Source organism: Enhydra lutris, unplaced genomic scaffold (genome assembly GCF_002288905.1).
Source record: "Enhydra lutris kenyoni isolate GAN:26980312 unplaced genomic scaffold, ASM228890v2 scaffoldscaffold21, whole genome shotgun sequence".
NCBI lineage: Eukaryota > Metazoa > Chordata > Mammalia > Carnivora > Mustelidae > Enhydra > Enhydra lutris.
In genome coordinates this window covers 9055152-9078657 of record NW_019154105.1, presented here as the reverse complement: position 1 = coordinate 9078657, position 23506 = coordinate 9055152, and the positions used below count along the sequence as shown (strand labels likewise).

The window sequence follows — 23506 nt, the reverse complement described above, 5'->3', positions numbered from 1 at the left end:
TTTAATTTAAATTTCAGATAGTTAACATACAGTATAATACTAGTTTCAGTGTACAATTGAGCGATGCATCACTTCACACATCACCCAGTGCTCAGTGGAACAAGTACCCTCCTTAATTCTCAACCATCACCTATTTTATCCATCCTCCCACTCCATTCCCCACTGGTGACCATCAGTTTGTTGTCTATAATTAAGAACCAGTTTCTTGGTTTGCCTCTTTCTTCTTTTTCCTTTTGCTTGTTTGTTTTGCTTCTTAAATTCCACGTATGAGTGAAATCATGTGCTATTTGTCTTTCTTTGACTTATGCGATATAATTTATTTTTAAGAAATACACTCAATTTTTGAAACTTTATTTTTAAATTATATAATCAACTTTTTATTGGACAAGTTTCGAAAGAAAGAGTGAGAAAGAGAAATTCATTTGTAATTCTACCACTTAGAGAAACCCAGTGTTGAAATTTGTGATCTACTATTTCTTTCTTCTACACTTTTTTTGAAGCAGGGGAAAGGACAGGAGAATTACAAAAAATGGGATTATTTGATATCTTTTCCCTGTTTTTTTATTTAGCGACATACTATGAGCCTAGGTCCATATCATTAAATATTCTTCCACAAAAGTTTGATGGCTGCACATGACTGCACTCAACGAAGGCACCTTATTATTAATTTTTGCCTGAAGTTCATTATTATTTTTTTGTCATCTTAATTTTGGAAGAGCGAATAATCTGTGAAGTTTTAGAAAATACTGATGTGTAGGTCTCACCTCCAAACGTTCTGATTTAATTGGTGTGGGGTGTAGTCTAGGCAACAGAGATTTTAAAAGTTTCTCTAAATGTACCGCTAAGATGAAAAGCCCTGACAGCAGACAGGGGGAAAGACTCCTAGAATCAGGAGGCTTTTGTAAGTGCTCCTTAGTATTAACATCGTCATTTTGAGCTGCTGAATGAACAGTGCAACTGATCCACTTCCGTTTGGATATACATTCAAGACTATTTTGTAACAAAATTATTACAGGGCTTGGTTCATCAGAGTGTGTGCTCAAAGTTTTCTGTTAAGCCATACACAGTATACTAAAAATGGGACATTGCTGACATAAATTCAGGTGAAAAGGGTTTTTGAGCTAAACGTAATAATCAAGCAATGTATTCTTCAATGAAATTTGAATTGGTCAAATACAGTGTCCTGTGCCTGGCATATGACAGGCATTCACTGAACAGTCTTTAAATGAAGGAATGCATTTAGTTGAATTTCATAGGAAGTCTGGAGTCTTTATGGCTTCACTAACTTTTTAATTTGAAAAACTAATAATTGTGCAATTTAGGAAAAATATTTCTTTAAATATGCTGTAGATCGAGAAGAGTACTTGTTATATTTGCAAAATAGGATGAATTTGCAAGTTTTTGCTCTCTTTTTCCCTCCCAAAAGAAGTCTGTGTCCTTGAACATAAAATGCAAATAATCCCTGGGCTGTTAATTATCGACAAGTTGTCCCATTTGCAACCTAAGAAAATAAAGTAACAGATATCCCCATACACTAACAAAAGATTACTAATTAACAGGCATTGCTTGAGAAGGGTATAAAAGAATTACAGCCAGATTTTCAATATACTCCCCCCATCATTGACAACAACAAAATAGCAACCATGAAGTGGGTGGTATCAATTCCTTTAATTTTCCTACTAAATTTTTCTGAATCCAGAACAGTGCATAGAAATGCATATGGAATAGGTAAGATATTTTGTGTTTTCTTTTTTGTCTTTTCCCTATATCAAATTTCTTAAATTTGCATTTATTCATTTGTTATGATTTATTTATATTCACTGTTCCACATGGAGGAAAAATATTTAGTGATGAACATCTTTAAATGAATAATAAACTTGTGACTTTACAAGAGGTTTACAAAATCACAGTGGTGTTTAACATTACCTCTGAATGGCTTATATAGTCCACATGGAATTAATATTTTGTATATTATTTATTTAATTGGTATACACATTAACTTTGAAATATATGTATCTATATTATATCTCTAACTTTATATATGAGGCTATAATTCTGGTTCCTTCACATATAAAACCTCCTCAGACCAGTAAAGTAAGTAATATCTTTACTCTTCACTTCAGAAAAATGGACCATTATTAGACTAAAGAAGAAATGTTGTGACTGCGATATAAGTAGGCAAGTGAGCTATGATGTAACCATGTTCAAAAGGAGGACTGAAATGTATTTTTAATCCTTTGATTTCCAAGCCAATTAGAACACCACAGTACAGGGGGAAACCGAACAACTGGATTTTAGTGGTAACTCTATCATCAATTATTCTTGTTAACTTAGCCATTCCTTAGTCTCCTAGTTTTCTCAAGTTAAAAATGAAGGTGTTTGGATAGATGCTCCTTGATGTCATCTCAGTTGCATTGTTCTGAAATTGTATAGTTTTAACTGAAATATAAAATTGTATAGTTCTAAATTGTTCCAAAATTGTATAGTTCTAACTTAAACATACACATTTCTGCGAAATAACGATCGTTTTCCTGGTTGCGGTTGAAAACGCCATTTCTCATGGAGTTTGTCTTGCCTTTCAGCTTCCATCTTGGATTCTTCCCAATGTTCGGCAGAGGTGAATTTAGTCGACCTGTAAGTTTTGCTCATATAAATGCCCTTCAAATATGAACCGATGATAATTTTAGTGAGGTAATTAAATGAAGCTGTATAGCCCTATGAGTTCTAAAAAGTATAAAAACAAATTGAAGACATTTCTTATACTGAATATCAAATTTATTTTGAAGAGGTTGAGCTGTTGGCCCACACCTTAGATAGTAACCTTGATTCCTTGAAATTCCCTGGGAAAAACCAAATCAGATCCTAGCAACTCAAGGTGAGTATCATACCAGTATATATATAAATGAATACCAATGAGATGATATTACAATAGTCTCTATTCTGAATACTACATAAATCTTAGTAGCAGATAATAGGAGGTAAAATATTCTACTTCCTATTATTTGTAGAGAGTGTGTTTTTCTTTTGATTGCTGTCTATTCCACACTCCTGAAGTTTCTAATAAGGAATTTGAAGTAGTATGTTACTGCTACTACTTGCGCCCAGAAACCTGTTAAAGCCATTCTTTGAATCAATTTATGAACACCACCTTGGATCAGATCTTGATCAGACTGGGAGTAGTTATACGCAGAGATCTAATGACAAATTCTTTGCTTAAATTTAAAAGGAACTATAGAATATAGATGCCCTGAGTTATAGGTACATTGCAGTGGGTGACCTCAAAAGCAGGAACCACTATTATGGGAATTCCACATTGATTTTTTTTAAATTGCATTATGTTAGTCATCGTACAGTACATCACTCGTTTTTGATGTAGTGTTCCCATGATTCATTGTTTGCATCTAACACTCAGTGCTCCTGCAATTCCACTTTGATTTTTTAATAGATATGTGTATATTTTGGGGTCGAGGAAGCCAGAAGATGGACATTTCTTTCTGGATGACTAGAACCTAATTTCACATAAATTTTTAGCAAAAGTTACCCCCTACACAGGTCACTTAACAGAAAACCAAAACAAAAACTACTCTTGAGAAAAAGCAGCTGACATTTCTGTTTCTTAAGTATTCTTATGTATTTTGTTCCAGAGCTACCATATTTTTTGCTCAGTTTGTTCAAGAAGCCACTTACAAAGATGTAAGCAAAATGGTGAAGGATACACTGACTGTAATTGAGAAATCCACTGGCAGTGAGCAGCCTGTAGGTTGTTTAGAAGGCCAGGTGAGTGAATACTAATAATACTAATACTAATACCAATACTACTGCTAATACTGCTACTAATAAAATCCCACTGTGATATTTGACCAAAGTTTAGCAGGCAGAGGAGAAGACACAGGGGTGGCATGAGAAACACATTTAAATATTTGAGGAGCTGTTACATGAAGAAGGAGTCGAATTAACTGTGAATTGCTAAAGAGGGCAGAAAAGAGTGGGTACCTGTTGTAAAGAGACAAAAGAAGCACAGGGACTAAGAGCTAAGGTTCTGAAATTTCAGTATCTCGGTGACCATGAACATGTTACTGGACTTCTCTGAGATTTAGTTGCTTTATCTATAAAATAAAGAATAATAATAGCTTCCATTTCAGGGTTGTCATAAAAATAGATGTAATAATAGTAACAGAAGTTAGTTTTTATTACTCATACAACGTGACAGGCATTATTCTAGAGAGTGTGACATACCTATTGAGAATAAAAATAGTTTATGACCGAGAGCATAGCCCGGATGAATCAGTGGAAGGCCAGTGAGCCGAGAGACCCTTGCTGGGGTCACTGGTCGAGTATCCACTTCACCTACAAATATGAATTCATTAAATCTTTACAATAATCCCAGCAGGTAAGTGCTACTCTTCTAGTTGAGGAAGCTGAGGTACAGAGAGGTTAGGCAACGTTTTTAAGGGAGACCAGAGCCAGGATTTAAACTAGGTCATTGAGCTCCAAATAGCCACACTTCGTGGGTTCGTTACACTCTGTGAGCAGCATAGCACATACTGAAGGTTGCCAGAATTAGCAAAAGAGAATAACAAAATATGGAACTCACTTAACTTTGAATTTTAGTTAAACAATGAATAGTTATTTTTAGTATATCTTAATGTAGAAGATCAATAAATCATAGTTATGATTGTTTATTTTATCTCAGTGGAAAAAACTAGGAACCTTATAATGATTAGAGTTAGCCACTTATGGAACAAAAGGCCAAAGAATTTTCTATCATGGTGGGGTTGATGAATGGCCAAAAGTCAATATATCTGGAATATTGCAGAGGAGATGCCCTTTAAAAGATACAAAATACTTTCCAACTCTGAAATTGATAACTTAATAATACTCTTTGTTTTGCATCTCTATTTTTTGTCTTGCCTTGCTAATCTAAAAATATATATGAATTAAGCAAAATACATTCCATATTGCAACTTTACATCCAATGAGAGGTTCACGGTGATGTTACCGGTTGGTGATTTTTCATTGCAAACTTAAAGGCATAATTTTTATGTGGATTGGGAATTGAAAATCTTACTTAAAATTTCTAAGGTTCCTTAAATTTTAGCAGTTAATAAAAGCCAAATAAAAATTTCCTGAGAAGAATGAAACATGTATTTCTCAGAGGCATTCTTTTTTTTTTTAAAGATTTTATTTATTTATTTGAGAGAGAATGAGAGAGAGAAAAAAGAGGGTCAGAGGGAGAAGCAGACTTCCCACCAAGCAGGGAGCCCAATGTGGGACTTGATCCCAGGACTCCAAAATCATGACCTTAGTCAAAGGCAGTTGCCTAACAGACTAAACCACCCAGGCTTCCTATCAGAGGCATTCTTTAGACTCTTGATGTCATCATCTGATTTTGGTAAAGTTAAAGCAACAAAAAAAGTGGTTTATGTATTTTTTAAAAAGCTTATAGACATCATGGTGCCAAACTGCTTGTAATATAAAAGGGGAAAACTATTTCAAATTTTTTTGGGGGGGAAATAAAATATTGTATGGCCTTTTTCCTTTTAAGAGAAAGTAATTTTGTCTAACGGTCATATGTATTTCTCAAGGTTGGAAACTAAAATTCCATTTCCCAAAAGGCATGAAAGGAAGTTCTCATAGGTTGAAATTAAACATATTGGGATTTGTATAGGCAATTGTTTTTTTAGTCTGTAGTTCTGATCTGGGATATTAGAAATATGTGTTTTACAGAATTTCAAGGTAAACTCAGTTGCCTTCATTAAAAGCAAAACTTTCTTGGGGTGCCTGGGTGGCTCAGTCAGTCAAGCATCTGCCTTTGGCTCAGATCATGATCCCAGAGTCCTGGGCTCAAACTCCACGTTAAACCCCATGTCAAACCCCATGTCCAGCCCCACATCCAGCCCCACATCTAGCCCCACATCTAGCCCCACATCCAGCCCCACATCTAGCCCCACATCTAGCCCCACATCCAGCCCCACATCTAGCCCCATATCCCAGGAAGTGTGCTTCTCCCCCTCCTTCGGCTCCTACCCCCACTCATGAGCTCCGTCACTCTCTTTTTAAAATAGATACATTTAAGAAACAAATAAGCAGAAAATTCAAATCTTTCTTCTAGCTGTCTGTCTTTCTGGAAGAAATTTGCCATGAGAAGGAAATTTCTGAAAAATACGGACTTTCAGATTGCTGCAGCCAAAGTGAAGAGGAAAGACATAACTGTTTACTAGCGCGCAGAAAGGCTGCTCCAGCATCCATCCCACCCTTCCAAGTTCCAGAACCTGTCACCAGGTGTAAAGCATATGAAGAAAGCAGGGATATGTTCATGAATAGGTAAGGATCCCATTTAAAGGTAGATTAAAACTTCTGGAGGAGAGCAGTATCAAGCAGAATCTATATTTCTGCAATTTACGGATGTACTCTAGACCATGGAGAAGTGGTAATGATGTTGCATTTGCTGAGGCCCTGGGAAATTAGGTGAGCCATTTTCAGTGCAGCTTTGTTTCCACAGCACGCCTGGTAGATGTGGTAGAGACCACACACCAGACCCACCAGTTGTTCCCTTAGTATCTTGAGATGAACCTTTTTTTTTTTTTTAACCCATTTAATCTCTCCATTTTAGCTCACCCAAGAATATTTTAGTACCACACAAAGTGACTCCTTCTGGAGTCAAATATCTGGTGTTTCATGTTTACCAAATTGCCTGAAAATAAAAAATAATTAGAGCTCCAGGAAGGTTTAAGGTACAGAAGCATGGCTAGCAATTACCAAGCAGTTAAGATGTTATAGGACCATGGGTTCTTGGCATGTCTGATCAGATTAATGCTCACACGGGCCTTTGAAGTCTCCTGTCCTCTTTCCTGTCATTCTTCTTCCTCCCATTTTGCAGATGAGAATACTGAAGTTTAAAAAGTTAAGATAATTCGAACTGAGGGCCGAGGGCACAGTGCTAGTACATTCCCAAGCAGGGACTTGATCTCAGGTTCTCTGTTGGGGAATCCTATATCGAACTCTCCATCACATCTGTCTTGTACATCTGAGCCAGAGAACTAGAGAGCCTGCCCTTAGACCATCTCTGCTATGGAGACTGTCACCGTGGATGATTCCATTCTGTACTGATGAGGAAAAAAAGACTCCGCTTTTCTATTTTACTTAGTGGTGGTCTGGATTTCCTGACCCCCAAACATGTCTGAGTGTGCTTATTGAAATGGACACCTTGATAAGAATTATAGTCAGCATTTCTGCCTATTTGATTCTCATGATAAAATATAGTATTGGTGGTCAGAGTGTTTCTCCCCCTGGGGATCTGTAGTAAGTAAAATTTTTGTCAGCACATGGAAAAAATTTTGACTGTTTTTTGACTCTTTAAGCAAATTCCAGAGTCCAGTTCTAGTAGTTTTTTTAATATATGTTTGCAAATCTTACAGCATCTTTTTGTTTCATAGGTACATCTACGAGATAGCAAGAAGGCACCCCTTTCTGTATGCACCCACGATTCTTTCTTTGGCTGACCACTATGGCAAAATAATTCCAGCTTGCTGCAAAGCTGAAAATGCAGCTGAATGCTTCCAAACAAAGGTATTCTATTTGTACAGATATCTGAACCAATACTTTAATCTGGCTATGACTCATTAAAACCAAACAAAGTTAAAAATGGAATATGCTTTGCATGCACAATACCATGTTCAGAATCAAACATATTTCAGCAGTCTGATATTCTTTGGGCTAAAACAGCTGGACTTGCTGTTTTGTATTCACTCTTTTGACCAATAATTATTACAAGACAAAAGACATGGGTTTGGGGGGCTGGAGATAAAAGAAGACAGGGATATGTATGGCTGGTAACATAAATGAAAGAGAGAGGAATAGGAGGTAAAAGATTGGGTAGAATCAGCAGGAAGAGAAAAGGAGACACAAAAGGACAGAGGAAAAAAGAAAACTATGACAAATACTTTATCACTCATTATTTCTTTTGATCCTCAGGACAAATCTGAGGTGTAAATATCATTATCTAACCAAAGGAAACTTAGGTTTAGAGAAGTGAGTAGCTTTCTTAAGTTTGAGAGTTAGAAGAACACCCACAATTAATTACTTGCCACCAGAAGTCTAATAAGAAAAACTTCTTAAGAACTGTGACTATTCCCAGAATGTCAGGCTGTCACTTTTCTTTTTTTTTTTTGGTGACAAATGTTTAAGAAATTATCAGGTTTCAATTCATTTAAAAGTACAGTTGTTTACTCATTATCCCAAGTAAGAAAGTTATAATGTTCTTGTTTTAAGGTCTTCTAAATTCATCTGTCTGGCTTCGATGCATATAAACCAGTCTACAAGAAAGAATGAAGAAAGGTCCATAAAAATGTATCACATTTAAATTTTAGTAAAAATTTTTTATGGTTTGATGGTTTACCTGCATAGGTTGTTTTTCTAATTATCAGCACCTGTAAAGGAAAATACATCCTTTCCTAACATCTTGTTTCTTCTGTATCTAGACAGCACTGATTACAAAAGAATTAAGAGACAGCAGTTTGTTAAATCAACATATATGCGCAGTGATGAAAAATTTTGGACCCCGAACCTTCCGAGCCATGTAAGTTTAAGCAGTATCTAGGGAAGAAGGTGAGATCTGCAAAACTACCATTTTGCTGTTTGAGCTCATTTTTCTCATTGTCACTGTGATAGAGAATGAAGGTTCCTTTGATAAGAGCTCATGGCTTAGGATCACGAAACTCCAGGATTGGAAGGATGCTAACCCACGGACTTGCTGCTTAACACTTTTTTTTTTTTAAGATTTTATTTATTTATTTGACAGAGAGAGAGATCACAAGTAGGCAGAGAGGCAGACAGAGAGAGAGGAGGAAGCAGCTCTCCGCTGAGCAGAGAGCCCGATGCGGGCTCGATCTCAAGACCCTGGGATCATGACTTGAGCTGAGCCACCCAGGCACCCGAAAGATTACCCTTTCTCAGAAAAAAAAGGAGATCTTGTGATAACTCAGCCCAAGCATCCCTTCCCTATGTCTTCACATGACAGTTATCTACTCTAGCCCCCACTACCATGCTGTCCCACCTACCTTCCAAACCCCACCCGCCTCTCCGGGCACAGCAGGTGTCCTTCTCCATAAGTCTCCTTCCAATCCTGTTTTACTTCTTAACACTTTTTAAATCCTACGTAATTGACCTCTATCTCATACTCAATCTCTGTTGTTAGGATAAAGAGGAATACACAAAAATCCCAAAGAGTTAATCATCTAGTTCAGCTGCTTCATTTTTACATATGAATAAACTGGGACCCAGGGAGATTAGAGCCCTTTACTCAAGACCACACTGCCTGTCAGCAGAACCCAGTTTTCTAGGTCCTGATCAGGATTTATTTTCCTTACACCTATTTGTCTGCTAGGCCAGTGATCTTGGATTGTTTGTATGCTGACAGTTGAGACTTTGACATCAGATGTTTCAGAATCAGAATCACCAATGGTCTAGGCTGCGCTACACAGCACGGCTGCCGCTCTCTGTATGCAGCTCCCACGCAGTGAATAAGGAACTCTGTGTGCTCCAGGTGGAAAAGACATACCAGATTTTACAGACTTAGTATGAGAAAGAGAATGTATAATATCTTCTTAATAGGTTTTTATGCTAATTGCATATTGAAAAATTTTTTTAAAGAATTTTTTGATTCCTATGGAGTTGACACACAATGTTACATTAGTTCAGGTATACAGCATAGTGACTCATTTTCTCCATAAGTTATGGTCTGCTCACAACAGGTGTTGCTACCATCTGTCGCCACACAACGCTATCACAATATCATTGACTGTACTCCTTCTGCTGTGCCTTTTATTCCCACGACTTTTTCATCCCATAAGTGGAAGCCCACGTCTTCTACTCCCTGCACTCATGTTGCTCCTGCTCATGCCCCGTTTCTCTGGCAGCCGTCAGTTTGCTTGTAGGTCTGATTCTGTTATTCATTTGTTTTATTTTTTAGCTTCCACAGAGGAATGAAATCGTAGGTTGAATTGGTATTATTTCTGACATAGTGGGGTCAAAAATATTATTAGGATGGATTTAACTGTTTCCTTTTTTACCTTTTAATGTGGCCACTAGAAAATTTGATACTACGTAACTGGCTTCAAGTGCTTCAACTTTTATGATGAGACATTTCTAGTCGGGGAAAATATCTGAGATGTCAACGGAAGAGTATTAAGTCCATGCATTCAAAGTCTATTTATTTCTTTGCTTGGTAAATTATGCATTTAAGCATATTGTACACAGTGGAGATCTAGGTTAAAGTTTGTAGTCATGGAGTTAGTTCCAAGACTGAAATTTTTTTCTTGGAATAGGTCAGATGTTGCTTTAAATACCTTCCAATGCTATTAGATTGATTCATGAATTGATTCATAAATTGCTTTCAGTTTATCTTACTAATAAAACATAAATTAAAATATTATTATAATGACTTTTATCAATCACTATCCATAAGTGATTACCTTTAAATGTTATTCATTCATAAAGAAAATCTACCCTTATCAGAAGCGGCAACACTACAGTTGCTTCCTTCATCTAGAGATCTCTTAAAATTTAAGGAAATATGTAGAAGTTACAAGACTTTTTACTTCTAACGTCCCTTTTGGGCCACACTACGTGGCTTGGCATTTTGACATGTCTGGATGTTTAGTCTGCTGTACTTTCTTGTCTCACTTCATTGATTTGCCCATATACACCCTTTCCTGTATTCTCACAAAATTTTTTTCTCCTAAGTAAAAAATGATTGTTATTCTCATGGAATTTTCTATTTCTTAATTGTCTGTCCTTTTAATTTTTTCCTGCCAACTCACGATGGTAACTCCAAACACCCAGCATCGTGGATGAACAGTGGAAAGATAGATTTCCTCTAGATTCACAGAAAGGGTGTTAAAGACAAATAAATCATGTCCAAACTACTTGTGGGGACAGGTCAATTTAGAAAGCAATTGCCATGAAAGATTGGGCTGGAATTGACAGGACTTAGAACACTTTACCTCTTCTTTTGAGATAGCAAGAGCATTTCAGTTCTTGGGAGCAGCAACTACACTAATACTCTATTATTTAATGTTGGTCGATAACCAGGAGTGACTTCCATTTCCTTCCCTCCTTTAGAACGGTTACGAAACTGAGTCAAAAGTTTTCCAAAGCTAATTTTACTGAAATTCAGAAACTGGTTCTGGATGTGGCCCACATACATGAGGAATGTTGCAGAGGAAACGTGCTGGAGTGTCTGCAGGATGGGGTAAATAGTCTTGCCTCCTGAGATAATTCCACTTCCTTTTCTTTCTTTTGACTGTCATTCTAAATGGGAGAAAGCTGTCCGAGCTGGTCACAGGGTAGGGTAACTAGGTGGCTGAGGAAAGTTACAGACTTCTTGGTAGTGAAACTGAAACCATCTTCTACCTTCACTTAAGCGATGTTTTCCTCCCGTGAGCTGATCAGTGCTCCTTCATTCCTCCTTCTGAGGTAGACTGTAAACTCCACATAGGATCTTGGGGTAGGGGAGAGGCAGACTCTTTACTCATAACAAATTTGTTTTCCCATCCATTTGTTATTTCACTTGAAAAATATATATTGAATACTTTCTGTGTGCTAAACACAGTGAAGAACACTTGTTAGGAAGGCACGCGCTCAGGGAATTTCTAGTCTGGTAGAGATGAGACGCATAGGGACTGTCTTCTGTTTACTGTTATCTCCACAGGCTGACAGCATGGAAGCACATGGAAGGGGCTCTCTTATACCGATCAGATAGATAGATCTATTCTGTGAATACAGCAAAGTAGCACAAGAAACAAAAAGAACACAAGAAACTGTTCTACAAGGTACAAAGCTAAACATGCCAAAGAGAAGTATGGATAGAGGGCTCTAGGAGAATTGAAAACCAAAGCCCCAACCCCTCCAACACAGAATCCTCGAGCATGCCATAGTTGGTCACCAATTAAGCAGTGTGGCATTCATCTATTTTGGGCCAACCTTAGACTTCTTACCTACTGTGCCAGAGACCTGTCTATCCCCAGATTACTCCCTCTCCAGTCCCTGGTGGGACACCTTCTTCTCCAAGAAAGTTTAAAATCATTGCTCTTAGATATTCAAATGGCTTGAAATTCTGGGCTTGGACATGGTTTCCAAAAGGTCAAATGTGAGGATAAAATGCTTATTTCAGCTGGTCCTTCCACAGTTTGGCTGAAAGAGTCCTGGAAGTCATCCAGAAGCTGAGGCTGTGAGAGGCCCCAAGGGGACAGTGTCCGAGCCTGGGCAGAGATCCTGGTATGAGGAACGGGGGAATAGTCCCAAAGACAGATTTCCAATTTCATTTATTTTTCTTTTTAGAAGTTTCTACCTGCATAGTAGACACCATAAAAAGAACTCTTTTGTTTTTCTTTGAAGTGAGTTTTCTTGGTTTTAGTTGACAGTTTTACTATTACCTCTATAGGCACTTAAAAATTCTTTTTCCATTTTTGGAGCTCATAACCACCCTTTTCCTTTAAGATGGAAAAATTAATTTCAGTACGGCATGTAAATTCATTTTAATGACTGAATAATGCTTTCTAATTTTCCTTATTGAGAATACATAGCATTTTTAGTCCCCTGACAGTTACATGAAGGCTCTGCTTCATTCTGGCCCCCTAGATGAGCTGCCATTTCATTATAGCCTGCCCTCTGGAGGTCACAGCGGGTCACTGCAGATCATTCTGTTGCAGTGGAGCAGAAAGTTTGCTCTCCGTATTAGGACATTGACCGCAAACTTTGTCCAGTAGCAAATTTCAATAGGAGTAGAAGATATACACCAATGTGCCTGTCATTCAGTTTGAAGAGGATATTTCTCTCTGGTTTTAAAAATCTTCCTAATACAATAAAATAGGTTTTAGCTGACCACTATGAAAAGAAGAATTGAAAAAAAAAAAAGGGTTAGATGAAAAGGAGTGAGGAAAGGCAAACTAGGGTGAAAAAGCACTAAAATGCGAGACAAGGTAGAATGCCTTTTTTCTATTCCTTCCTTTTTTCTTTCCTTTCCCTCCCACCTCTCCTTTCTATTCTCCCTTCAGCCTTTGTATCCTCCCTCCCATCCTCCCTCCTTTCCTTCCTTTCTTAAAACTGACCCTGAGGTCCTGCATTAAAGAATAAATCTTTAAAACTTATACTCTATTTTTCCTATTACAGGAAAAAATTATGTCCTACATATGTTCTCAACAAGATATTCTGTCAAGCAAAATAGCAGAATGCTGCAAATTGCCCATACTTGAACTTGGTCAATGCATAATTCATGCAGAAAATGATGACAGACCTGAAGGCTTATCTCCAAATCTAAACAGGTTTTTAGGAGAGAGAGATTTCAACCATTTTTCTTCAAGGGAAAAAGATCTTTTCATGGCAAGGTAACACACTCTGTAAATGTATGTTCACATAAGTAAAGATTAGGATGTAGCTGACAGCTTTGTGTGGCTGAAATGGGGAATGATGGCTATGGTTTTTGAGCTTAGTATGTGAGGTTGATGCTAGAATGTTCTGAGCCAAAATATATTTAAGCAGGTAAGTAGGAAACAAGGAAATGGGATCTATCCTATACTGATGAAACTTTCACTGTTGCTGTTATTAGCTGAAGTTATATTTTATTTTGTATCAATTTCTCTGGCATCAGAAGCATTGTCGTGCCATCTTCATATGGATTACTCGTATGAAGACCACCACTGAGCTTCCAAATATGATATAAATATTTTGTGATAAGAAGGGCTCATGGTGAAGAATGTGCTTTTTCATTGGGCATATTTTAAGAACTTTCCCTCAAAGCTTAACTCCAGTGATAGGTAGAAGGGCTTTCATTAGAACAGTTTATTTGCTATTTATTTAATGTATGTTTTATTTTTGTAAGAAAATCAAAACATATGTTGAGACACTTGCAGCATAGTAGTTGATTGTATCACTGTAACTGATAGGACATGTTCCCATTCTATTTGCCTTTAAGGGAAGCAAAGCGTCAAGTTAATACATTGTCCTTTAGTGTACAGTGTGTGTCTATGGACACCATGAGAGGAGGGATTTGGGCAACTCTAAAGATATTATGCCTAATGATCACCAAAGGTCTTTATAAATTTAAGAGTCTGCTTCTAATGTAATAATAAAAAAGGCCCAATTTTCTTTTTAATATTCCCTAAGGATATCACTCTATAGTTGCTTTCAGACTGGACATTCACACAGTTTGCGCTGCTCAGTAAAATTACGCACACAAGAGCAAAGTCCAGATTGAAGAAAGCTGCATTGACAATTTATTGGTGGCAGAATTAATATGATTTACTTCTATAACTTGGAAATACAATTAGTAAATCCAAGAATTATCTTTAAATTGACCCACCTGAACATCCAATGTTAATTGTTTAACAGAAATTGTTCTTCACTTAGAAAGGTTCTTCACAGTAGAAGTTTTCTCAGCTGAGAATGATCTTCCTTCCCCCAGATCCTTATGTGGTTTCCCTCACCCAGGTTCTGTTCCAAAAGAGAGGCCCAAAGTGACATTTCTTAAACAATGCTGTCAATCAGGAGTCACTTTTCCCTTTCTATCGTATCTTCCTTCATTTCTCTTCACTGATTTATCACCACCTGAATTTGATGACCTATTTCTTGTTTAAGAAAAGACTGCTTTTGTCACCCTATAAGGTATGCTTTTGAGAGGTCAGGCATTTTATCTTATACATTATTGAATCCTTACTGCCTGGAGAAATGCTTACATAGAGTAGGTGCTGGAAAAAACATTTGTTGAATGAATGACTGTGAAGTTCATAATTGAAAAACCCAGGTGAAGAGTGCAGAAGAAAACAAAATACCATTTTAGAACAATTGGAGGGATTGTTATTTGTATTAATGGTTTTACCATGCATATAGTACAAGTCATAATTTGATTTCCAGGTTTATGTATTTGAATTTTCACTTTTGCATTCCATATAACATGGGAATAAATTGTCTCATAGTTCCAGTAACAGGATATTTTTCACACATATTTCAGATTTACTTATGAATATTCGAGAAGACATACGAAACTTGCTGTCCCAGTTATTCTAAGAGTCGCTAAAGGATACCAGGAATTATTGGAGAAGTGCTCCCAGTCTGAAAACCCTCTTGATTGCCAGGATAAAGGGGTAAATTGCTCTAGCTTTGAGGAGAGTCTGAAAAACTTCATGGAGGTTACCCATCAAAAATGCTTTTTGTTTGAAAGCATCTAGGTGTTAACTAGTAGCTAGCTAATCTATTTAGTAGTCATCTAGATATTAAGTAGTTATTAAATAATAGTAAACAACTAGTGGTCTACTTTAGAAGTAAAAATGGTAACCAAAATGTCCTTGACACACAGAATAAAACTAATATTCATTGTTGAACAGTTCCAGAAAAGCAGGAATTTGTACAGAAAGAACTGTAGTCCTTTATCCAAAGATTGAATTCTGTGTGATTCACAAAGTTTTAATCTGCCCAAAGTCCATTTGCTTTAATTCTCACAATTCATACTTCATTATCTTTAGTATTTAAAAAAATGTCTAAAATTGCTTTTTTCTAAGATTGGTGTCATAATAAAATAATATGTTATTGATTAATTTTTACATACGAAGTTTTGTGTTCAGGAAGAGAAAAAAAGTATGTAATAATGCTGGTATTTTCAGGAAGAAGAATTAGAGAAATACATCCAAGAAAGCCAAGCATTGGCAAAGCGAAGCTGTGGCCTCTTCCAGAAACTAGGAGAATACTACTTACAAAATGCGTAAGTTTTTTTAAACAGTATTTTTCGTGATTTAAAATGATGATCTAGTGAGGGAAATACCAACCTAAATTAGTCACCCAACACTACTCTAATTTCAGGCCCCTTTTCAGATTGAAAAGCAATGTACTCTGATCACCCAGTTTCCCTTATGAGGTGGGCATCCCCATTTCCCTCTTTTAGGGAGGAAGAAGAATGACTTGTGAATGATCTTTGGTACTGGCTTTGGCTTCCCCCAGTTGTGCAGATTTTTGGAGTCTGTCATTGTTGAAACAAGGAATAGATCAAAATTAAAATCACTGAAGCTTTGATGTTGGCAGTAGAAGTCAGCCTACCATCCCGAGTCTGTTTTCACATTGTGATATGTTGATAGAAGAGAAGTGCCGTGGTGGTTGTTAGAGTAAATGCATCTTGAAAGGTGGTCTTAGTATCATGTGCCTAAAACAAATGAGCTGATTTCAGGGCTTCTGATATCAAAAAAGGTGTTGGAGGGGTGAGGAGCCCCAAAACTCACGAATGACTCAGGATTTGGTGAAAAATGCTTCTTCCAGGTTTCTCGTTGCATACACAAAGAAGGCCCCTCAGCTGACCCCACCTGAGCTGATGGCCTTTACCAGGAAAATGGCAACGGCAGCAGCTACTTGTTGCCAACTCAATGAGGACAAACAGTTGGCTTGTGGCGAAGGAGCGGTGAGTGTTTTCTTTAGTCCCGTTGTGTTTCTGCCCCATTTGGCTTGAAACAGTCTCGTGATTCCCACTTAGAGGAGATGGTAAAAACTGCTGTGGAGATGGCTTTACCAGACTAGTTCAAGTCGTTCAGCTGGAGAGGCTGTGCACTCAGCTCTGAACAGCGGGCATGTGGCCAGCCTTCCTGTCCTTCTAGAATGGCTGGTGGGCGCGCAGCCAGTGTATCCAACACTGTTCAAGCAAGCTTTATGGACAAGAAAGATAGAATAACCAACATGTCACTCAGTTTGTGATTTCTTCTTTTGGTTCACTAAATACTGTTAAGAAAAAGAAGACGACTAAGAAGAAGAAAAGGAAAACCGAGGAGTGAGTCTATTGGATTTCAAACTCCCCTACACCTTGAGGCCCTGCATCTCACTGTCACCTTTCCTAAACCAACCTGGAGACAGTCACTTCACCCTAATAACAACATAGGAATTTTTCAGGATTACACTAAAGACCCATACTGTACTTTTTAAAAAAAGTATTATGTCATTTAATGATTATAATACTCCCTTTTGGTATGCCCCATTACCATCTTCACTTTATAGATAAAGACAATGAGGCTCAAAGAAGTTATGTTAGGACAAGCTCTCCCAGGTAGGAAATGGTGGGTCTGATATTTGGATGCATATGCACGTCTTTCCATGGCCCAAGCTCCAGCACCCAAGGCCATACCTTCTTCAGAGTTTCCTGCCGGTCTCATACACCTCTGCTGTGCTATTATCCCCTTACATCTAGTTCACACATATATCTCAGTTATGCCGCTTTGCACCCATGAGCACTGAGTTCGGTCTAATGGACACAGTGAAAAAAAAAAATGTGAATTGGGTTAAAAAAATGAAAGCTTCACTTCTGAGAGCTGAAAATTAGTCACTTTATTTTCAGCCATACTTATATGTTTGCCTTTTGTAATATAATCTTATTACATTAGGGATATTTTTCCCCCTTTAACAAGGTAAAGAGTATAGAACAGGGTAAGTCCTTCTGAATAGTAGCGTGACTTTCTAATGTCACTGGTGTCATACATAAGATTATAGGCTGAATTTTCTTTCATTATTTTTTCCCTTAAAATCACAATTGTGAATACAATTGTACATTTATTGTTGCCCTTTTCCTCTTTCTGATGCTGAGGAATTACTTGCTAGCTAGTCATCATGTCTCAGAATTTTCCACCAAAATTTAGGAGTAAAAAGATCCCTGTGATTCAGCACCTTCTTTATCATTTGTTGAATTCCACACGTTGAGAGGCTGCAGGGACACAGGATGTTGTAACAGATCAGAAGTGTCGGTTCTGGAAGCCTCCTGCCCACACCCGCATCCCACTTCCACCACTTGTTAGTAGTGTCACTCTGGAAAACGAGTTTTATCTCTAGGCTTGAGATTTTTCAACTGACATTTAGGAATAAGAATTGTACCACCCACATAGGATGACTGTCTTAAATGAGGTAATCCTTGTAACTCATTCAGCACTGGCCCGATACACAGTGCGCACACAAAACATCTTGCGTTATTACGAGTTATTACGAGTTATTGCCAGGTGTTTAAGAAATATCTCTGAAGTGTGGAAGGTAGGAGGAGTCTACATTAGGAAAGCCCTAAAAGACACACACACACAAACACACCTTAGCCTTCTTTCTTTTCTTTTTTTTCTTCTTTTTTTTTTTTTAAGATTTATTTATTTATTTTAGAGAGACAGTGAGTGTGCTTGCGAAGGCAGGAAAGGGGCAGATGGAGAGGGAGAGACAGAATCTTCAAAAGAGACTCCCAACTGATCACAGAGTCCCAGGCAGGATGATCCCATGACCCTGAGATCATGACCCGAGCCAAAATCAAGAGTCAGACACTTAACTGACTGAGCCACCCAGCACCCCAGACTTACGTTTTTTCAGTTAAGATTATATATTAGCCATATGCATGCATGTGTGTGTGTGTGTATGTGGACAGGCTAGGCTGCTCAGTTCTTTCCTTCAGAAAGCGAGTCTCTGGGTCCCAAAAATAAGATGGAAAGCTCAGCTAGATATACATGAAAAATTTAAGCCATGTATTGATTTCTTAGGTCAGGGCAGGTAATTGTTTCCCCTTTGGAAGTAGGTACATAATTGGAAATGCATTTCAAACAGCTGACAACTATCTGAAAGGACTATCTCCAACGTTACCTTTGGAATACCTGCCTCTAAATGGTGAGGTTTATACCAAACAGACGGGTAAAAATGAATCCGCAATGTGGCAACACATGACCCTCCATAGATAACAAATTTTTCTGTAATATTAATTATATATTACTGAGCATTAAAAATCGCAATGCTTCTCTGGAAACCTGAGTCACTTAGTGGCTAATGTTGAATTGCCTTGCTGCCTTCTTTCTCATTCTTCCAACCAGGCTGATCTTATTATTGGACAATTGTGCATCAGGCATGAGGAGACTCCTGTAAACCCTGGTGTCGGCCAGTGCTGCACTTCTTCATACGCCAACAGGAGGCCATGTTTCAGCAGCTTAGTGGTGGACGAAACATACACCCCTTCACCCTTCTCTCCCGATAAATTCATCTTCCATAAGGATCTGTGCCAAGCTCAGGGTGTAGCACTGCAAACAATGAAGCAACAGTAAGAAATCATCATTTGCTAGCATGGAGAAGACCAATGACATGAAATAGTAGTTGAGATTTCTATCTTACACACCCGACAATCTTGGGCTTGTTAGGAGAACATTACTGCCTCAAAACACTGAAGGTGGCTTTTAAAATAGTTCTCTTTCAGTGTCTTCACAGCCTCCTTGGAACATAGATCTGGAAAAATTCACAGGGGCAGACAATTTTTTGTTTGTAAAAATAGTCTCCATTGTAACTCTTGTTGTATTATGTGTTGGGACTGAGGGAAAGCAGGCAATCTATTTTGGAGCTTAGGATATGTCTTGGCAGTAAGTTTGGGTACTTCCATTCCAAAACACTGGAAAAACACCATTGACTCTTTTTTTCACTCTGTTTACTTTTTGAAGAGAATAAGCATAATATTTGATTCAACCATGAAGTATGGGTGTTGTGAGATGGAATGCACATTTCAGTTCATTGTGGGAGGCATTCTGTAATGGTGATGGTAATCCAAGTTGATGCAACTTATGTTCCCCAAATTCCCATGCATTTTAACACTCACTTGCTCTCCCTTCATTTCGGAGATCTCGTTCTTCCCTTTTCCACTGTCACAACCTATGTCATGTTCCAAGGTACAGTAAGAATGCTGCCTCCTCTGACAAGTCTTCCCTATTCCCTGGTCAACATTAATTCCCACATGAAGGTGTTGCTAATTGAGTAGTGTAGGTGTTTGGTGGAGCCAATGCTCAGTTAAGGGTGTGATAATTATGGATGGCAGGAGTTTGGAGATCTGGGCTTTTGAGTATGGACAGAATGTACTTTAGAGTGGAGAACTGGAAAGGAGACAAGTAAGAAAAAACCATGTCTTACTACACCTAAGTATGGTACAACTATAAAATCATGTTCCACCTATAATCTGCACAAATCCAGAGCAGTGGAACGCCTGTTTATTTCTAGCCTCCGTATTTCTGATGAAGGCATTGGACATAGTATAACTTGTAAGTCTGGTAGGGGTTGATGGAATGAGGGTTTGTGGTGGAGGGTCACAAGGGCTCTAAAAATTTTCCTCTAGGAAGGCTTTAGAACAGTACCTTTGCATAACAGATTTCTCTTTTGTTTAAATTATAGATTTCTCATTAACCTTGTGAAGCAAAAGCCACAAATAACAGAAGAACAACTTGAGGCTGTCATTGCAGATTTCTCTGGTCTACTGGAAAAGTGCTGCCCAGGCCAAGAGCAGGACGCCTGCTTTGAGGACGAGGTGTGTGCAGTTCATTTTCACACTTGAAATCCTTGGGAGTTGTTTTCTGTAATGCATAATGAAAAGAATAGTTCACTAATCTAGACCTTGAAAATAATGCCGGAGAGATTTTAATTTATTGAGAAATAGAGTGAAGGATTTTATGCTATATAAGAAATAATCCCAATTTTCTCACTAAATATTAGGAAGAAGCGTAATTTTCAAATATGTTAAGAGAATTAGTAAGTTTGATTTGTTTCCTGATAGAGGAAACTATAAAGTGAACATATAATTAATGGATGATAATTTAGACAGTCTCTGGCCTAAAACTGATCAAGTCAGCTAAATGAATTAAAAGGATTTAATAGCAAAATAATTGTGCAAACAAGATATTGGGGAAGTATTTTATAAAAAACATTTTGAATTCATTTAGGAGCATGCCTTGGTATTCCAACAGACTAGTGATTAAGAATTATCTTAAGCTTATCATTTAGCAATTTTAACTGGATTTGTAATTGGCTACATTTAGTTTATATTACTAAATATATTTGAATATAGCATCATTATAATTTTATTTATTTTTTAAAAAGATTTTATTTATTTATTTGAGAGAAAGAGCCCACAAGCAGGAGGAGCTGCAGAGGGAGAGGGAGAGGGAGAAGCAGGCTCTCCGCTGAGCAAGGACACCATTCCCCCCCACCAATCGGGGCTTGATCCCAGGACCCTGATGTCATGACCTGAGCTGAAGGCAGACTCTTAAACCACTCAGCCACCTAGGGGCCCAGCATCTTTATATTTTTAAAAGATATCCTGTGATTCTGCGTTTTTGCTAAGTGTATATTTACCAGTGTGGCTGTGTTTTTAGTAGAAGAGGATGGAACACAGGTAACTAAATCAGATAAGACAAAACTGGTAAAAGAGGTTTGATGTAAACCATTTCGGATAAATGTCCCTTGACAAGAGAAGACATTCATGTAGGTATAGAGACCGTTAACCCGTGGTGACTGTACTTTGTCTGCAAACCTTCCAATTTCTATGACTGACTGGTGGAGGAAGGTGAGGGCTGTGGTGATGATTGGTCACAATTTGGAGAGTGGCATTGTTAGAACAAACTCTCTCTGCTGTAGTATGAGTGGATTTTTTTTCTCTGACGTCCATTGTCCCAGCTTGTTGACATCAGAGATGTACTTGAATTCACCACTGGATAATGGAGAGTTACCTGTATACCTAACACAGTCCTTCATTTCTTTGTCTGATGACTTTTATTCGTTTTTAATTTTCAGGGTCCAAAACTGATTTCAAAGACTCGTGCTGCTTTGGGAGTTTAAATTACTTCAGGTAACAAAAAGTTCAAACAAGGATAAATAGAGTGAGCATTCTCCCAAAATATTGGTCCATAGTGAAATACGTCCTAAGACCTACCATTAAATTCTTTTCTTAAAAATAAATGCGATTCAACAAAAAGTTTATGTTAAAACACCAGAGCAAAGTTGCATCCATGATGGTAACTCAACAACCTCAAAGTTCTCTTGGGTTGTTTCTAAGTTTTCAGAGAATGCCATCAGAAGACCTTCCCTTCTATTTAGAATTTCTCTGATGTAAAATAATAGAACCAGTTACCTTCTGCACCCATTTATTGAGTTAGAATTTAATATATTTTTGTTCATATTACAGGGGGAAGAAAAGGAGACAAAATAAGTCCTTATGGTTTGGTGTGAATCTTTTCCTTTAATTTTAACTGAGATAGTCCTTTTTGTGAATTAATGATATGATCAAGACTTTAATGTGAGATTTCCCTATCATATAAATAAAGTATCTCCAAATGTTTCCTTTTTCCTAGTGTGCTTATTTATGGAAATTTATAGATGGCTTTTAAAAATAGTTATGTATACCATTATCTGGAGCAGATTCTGATAAATAAGCATTGGGTCCTGGTTGTTGTGGGAGATTAAAGCCACTCAAGGGTAGACTTACAACCATCAAGGTTAGATTCCCTGGTGCACTTAAAAAAAAAAAAATGTTCAAGTTAAGCACTGTGATGCCAGGGCACTTTGTTCATTAAATGACCACTTTTATTTAAACAGATACACTGGAGATGAAAAAAAAAAGTATTATGATTTTATGGGATCCATCAGGAATGATACTACTTAAAATGTAACCTCTACTTTTTTTCCAGTCTTTTTCAGTTGTCTATTCACAGACTAAAATACAAGTGTTTATTGTAGTTGTCTTGATTAAATATTATTAATATATTTAGCAGTTGATTTTTCTTAGTTCACAAGTATATACTAAGCACTCATGGGGTACCAGGTCCTGTTCTAGGTGCAATCACGGTCCTCCAGGTGCTCCAGCAGAGAAGGAAGCAACTAATAGCAATGCAACAAGATTATGGTCACCATAGAGATGGCAACAAATTGTGGGACAAATCAATGGGTAGATGAGGCCAATTCTGCCTGAGGAAAGGTTCACACTGAGACAGGCAGACTTTTAAGAAGCATCTTGGAAGATGAGCGAGCATTCATCAGTTAATGTAAAGAGGAAGTCCAATATTTTAGAGAGGAAAACATAGCCTATGACAAAACACAATGAATGGTTTTAGGACAGTACTGGGTGGGTAAGAAGGGTATAGATACAGAAGATGAAGCAAGATACATGAACTGTAGGACTGAGAAGATTCTCATGAGTTTTAGTCCAACTGAAGTGATGTCTAAGAAGAGTCACCATGTTAGCTTATAGCAAGATAACTCATGAGATACAGAGGATGAGGAGTACTGGGGGGGGGCGGGTGTGGTGGGAAGCAGAGGGTCAAGATCAGTAAGTGGTGCAAGAAGATTAGCCCATCAGCAGGGAGGCTGTTTATCATAGCAGCTCGGAATAGAAATCCAAAAATTACATTCATGCTTTGACCTCCTCTCCAAGAAAAAACAATCGCTCCAGAACAATACAATGAGCTTTCAGTTCTAACTCAATTGCTTTGTACTTTACACTCTTCTTTCAATTCTGTTGTAACATCTGTTGACCTTGTCTGATTTTAGTGTAGTTCTAAAAGGTATTAACTCAGAGTTCACAATAAGATAGAATTCAAAGAAAAGTAGAATTCAAAGAAAAGCTTTAAACAGGAATTTTTTTTATTATTATTAAGTGGAAAGTTCAATGAAGATAAAATTCTTAGGAAAATTTAGGAGCCAAATGACATTT

The 23506-nt window shown here is 37.5% G+C and overlaps 1 protein-coding gene across 1 annotated transcript; it reads left to right on the top strand.

Annotated features, from left to right (window-relative positions):
* The first annotated feature begins 1546 nt into the window (after positions 1 to 1546).
* LOC111149247 (alpha fetoprotein) lies at positions 1547 to 22135 on the top strand. The gene is made up of 15 exons (XM_022506205.1): positions 1547 to 1728; positions 2583 to 2634; positions 3645 to 3777; positions 6113 to 6324; positions 7437 to 7569; positions 8481 to 8578; positions 11122 to 11251; positions 13171 to 13385; positions 15008 to 15140; positions 15657 to 15754; positions 16303 to 16441; positions 18861 to 19084; positions 20197 to 20329; positions 21592 to 21646; positions 21983 to 22135. Exons 1-14 carry the CDS (start codon positions 1644 to 1646, stop codon positions 21634 to 21636), a joined length of 1830 nt encoding a protein of 609 aa, XP_022361913.1. The 5' UTR covers positions 1547 to 1643; the 3' UTR covers positions 21637 to 21646; positions 21983 to 22135.
* The last annotated feature ends 1371 nt before the right edge of the window (positions 22136 to 23506 follow it).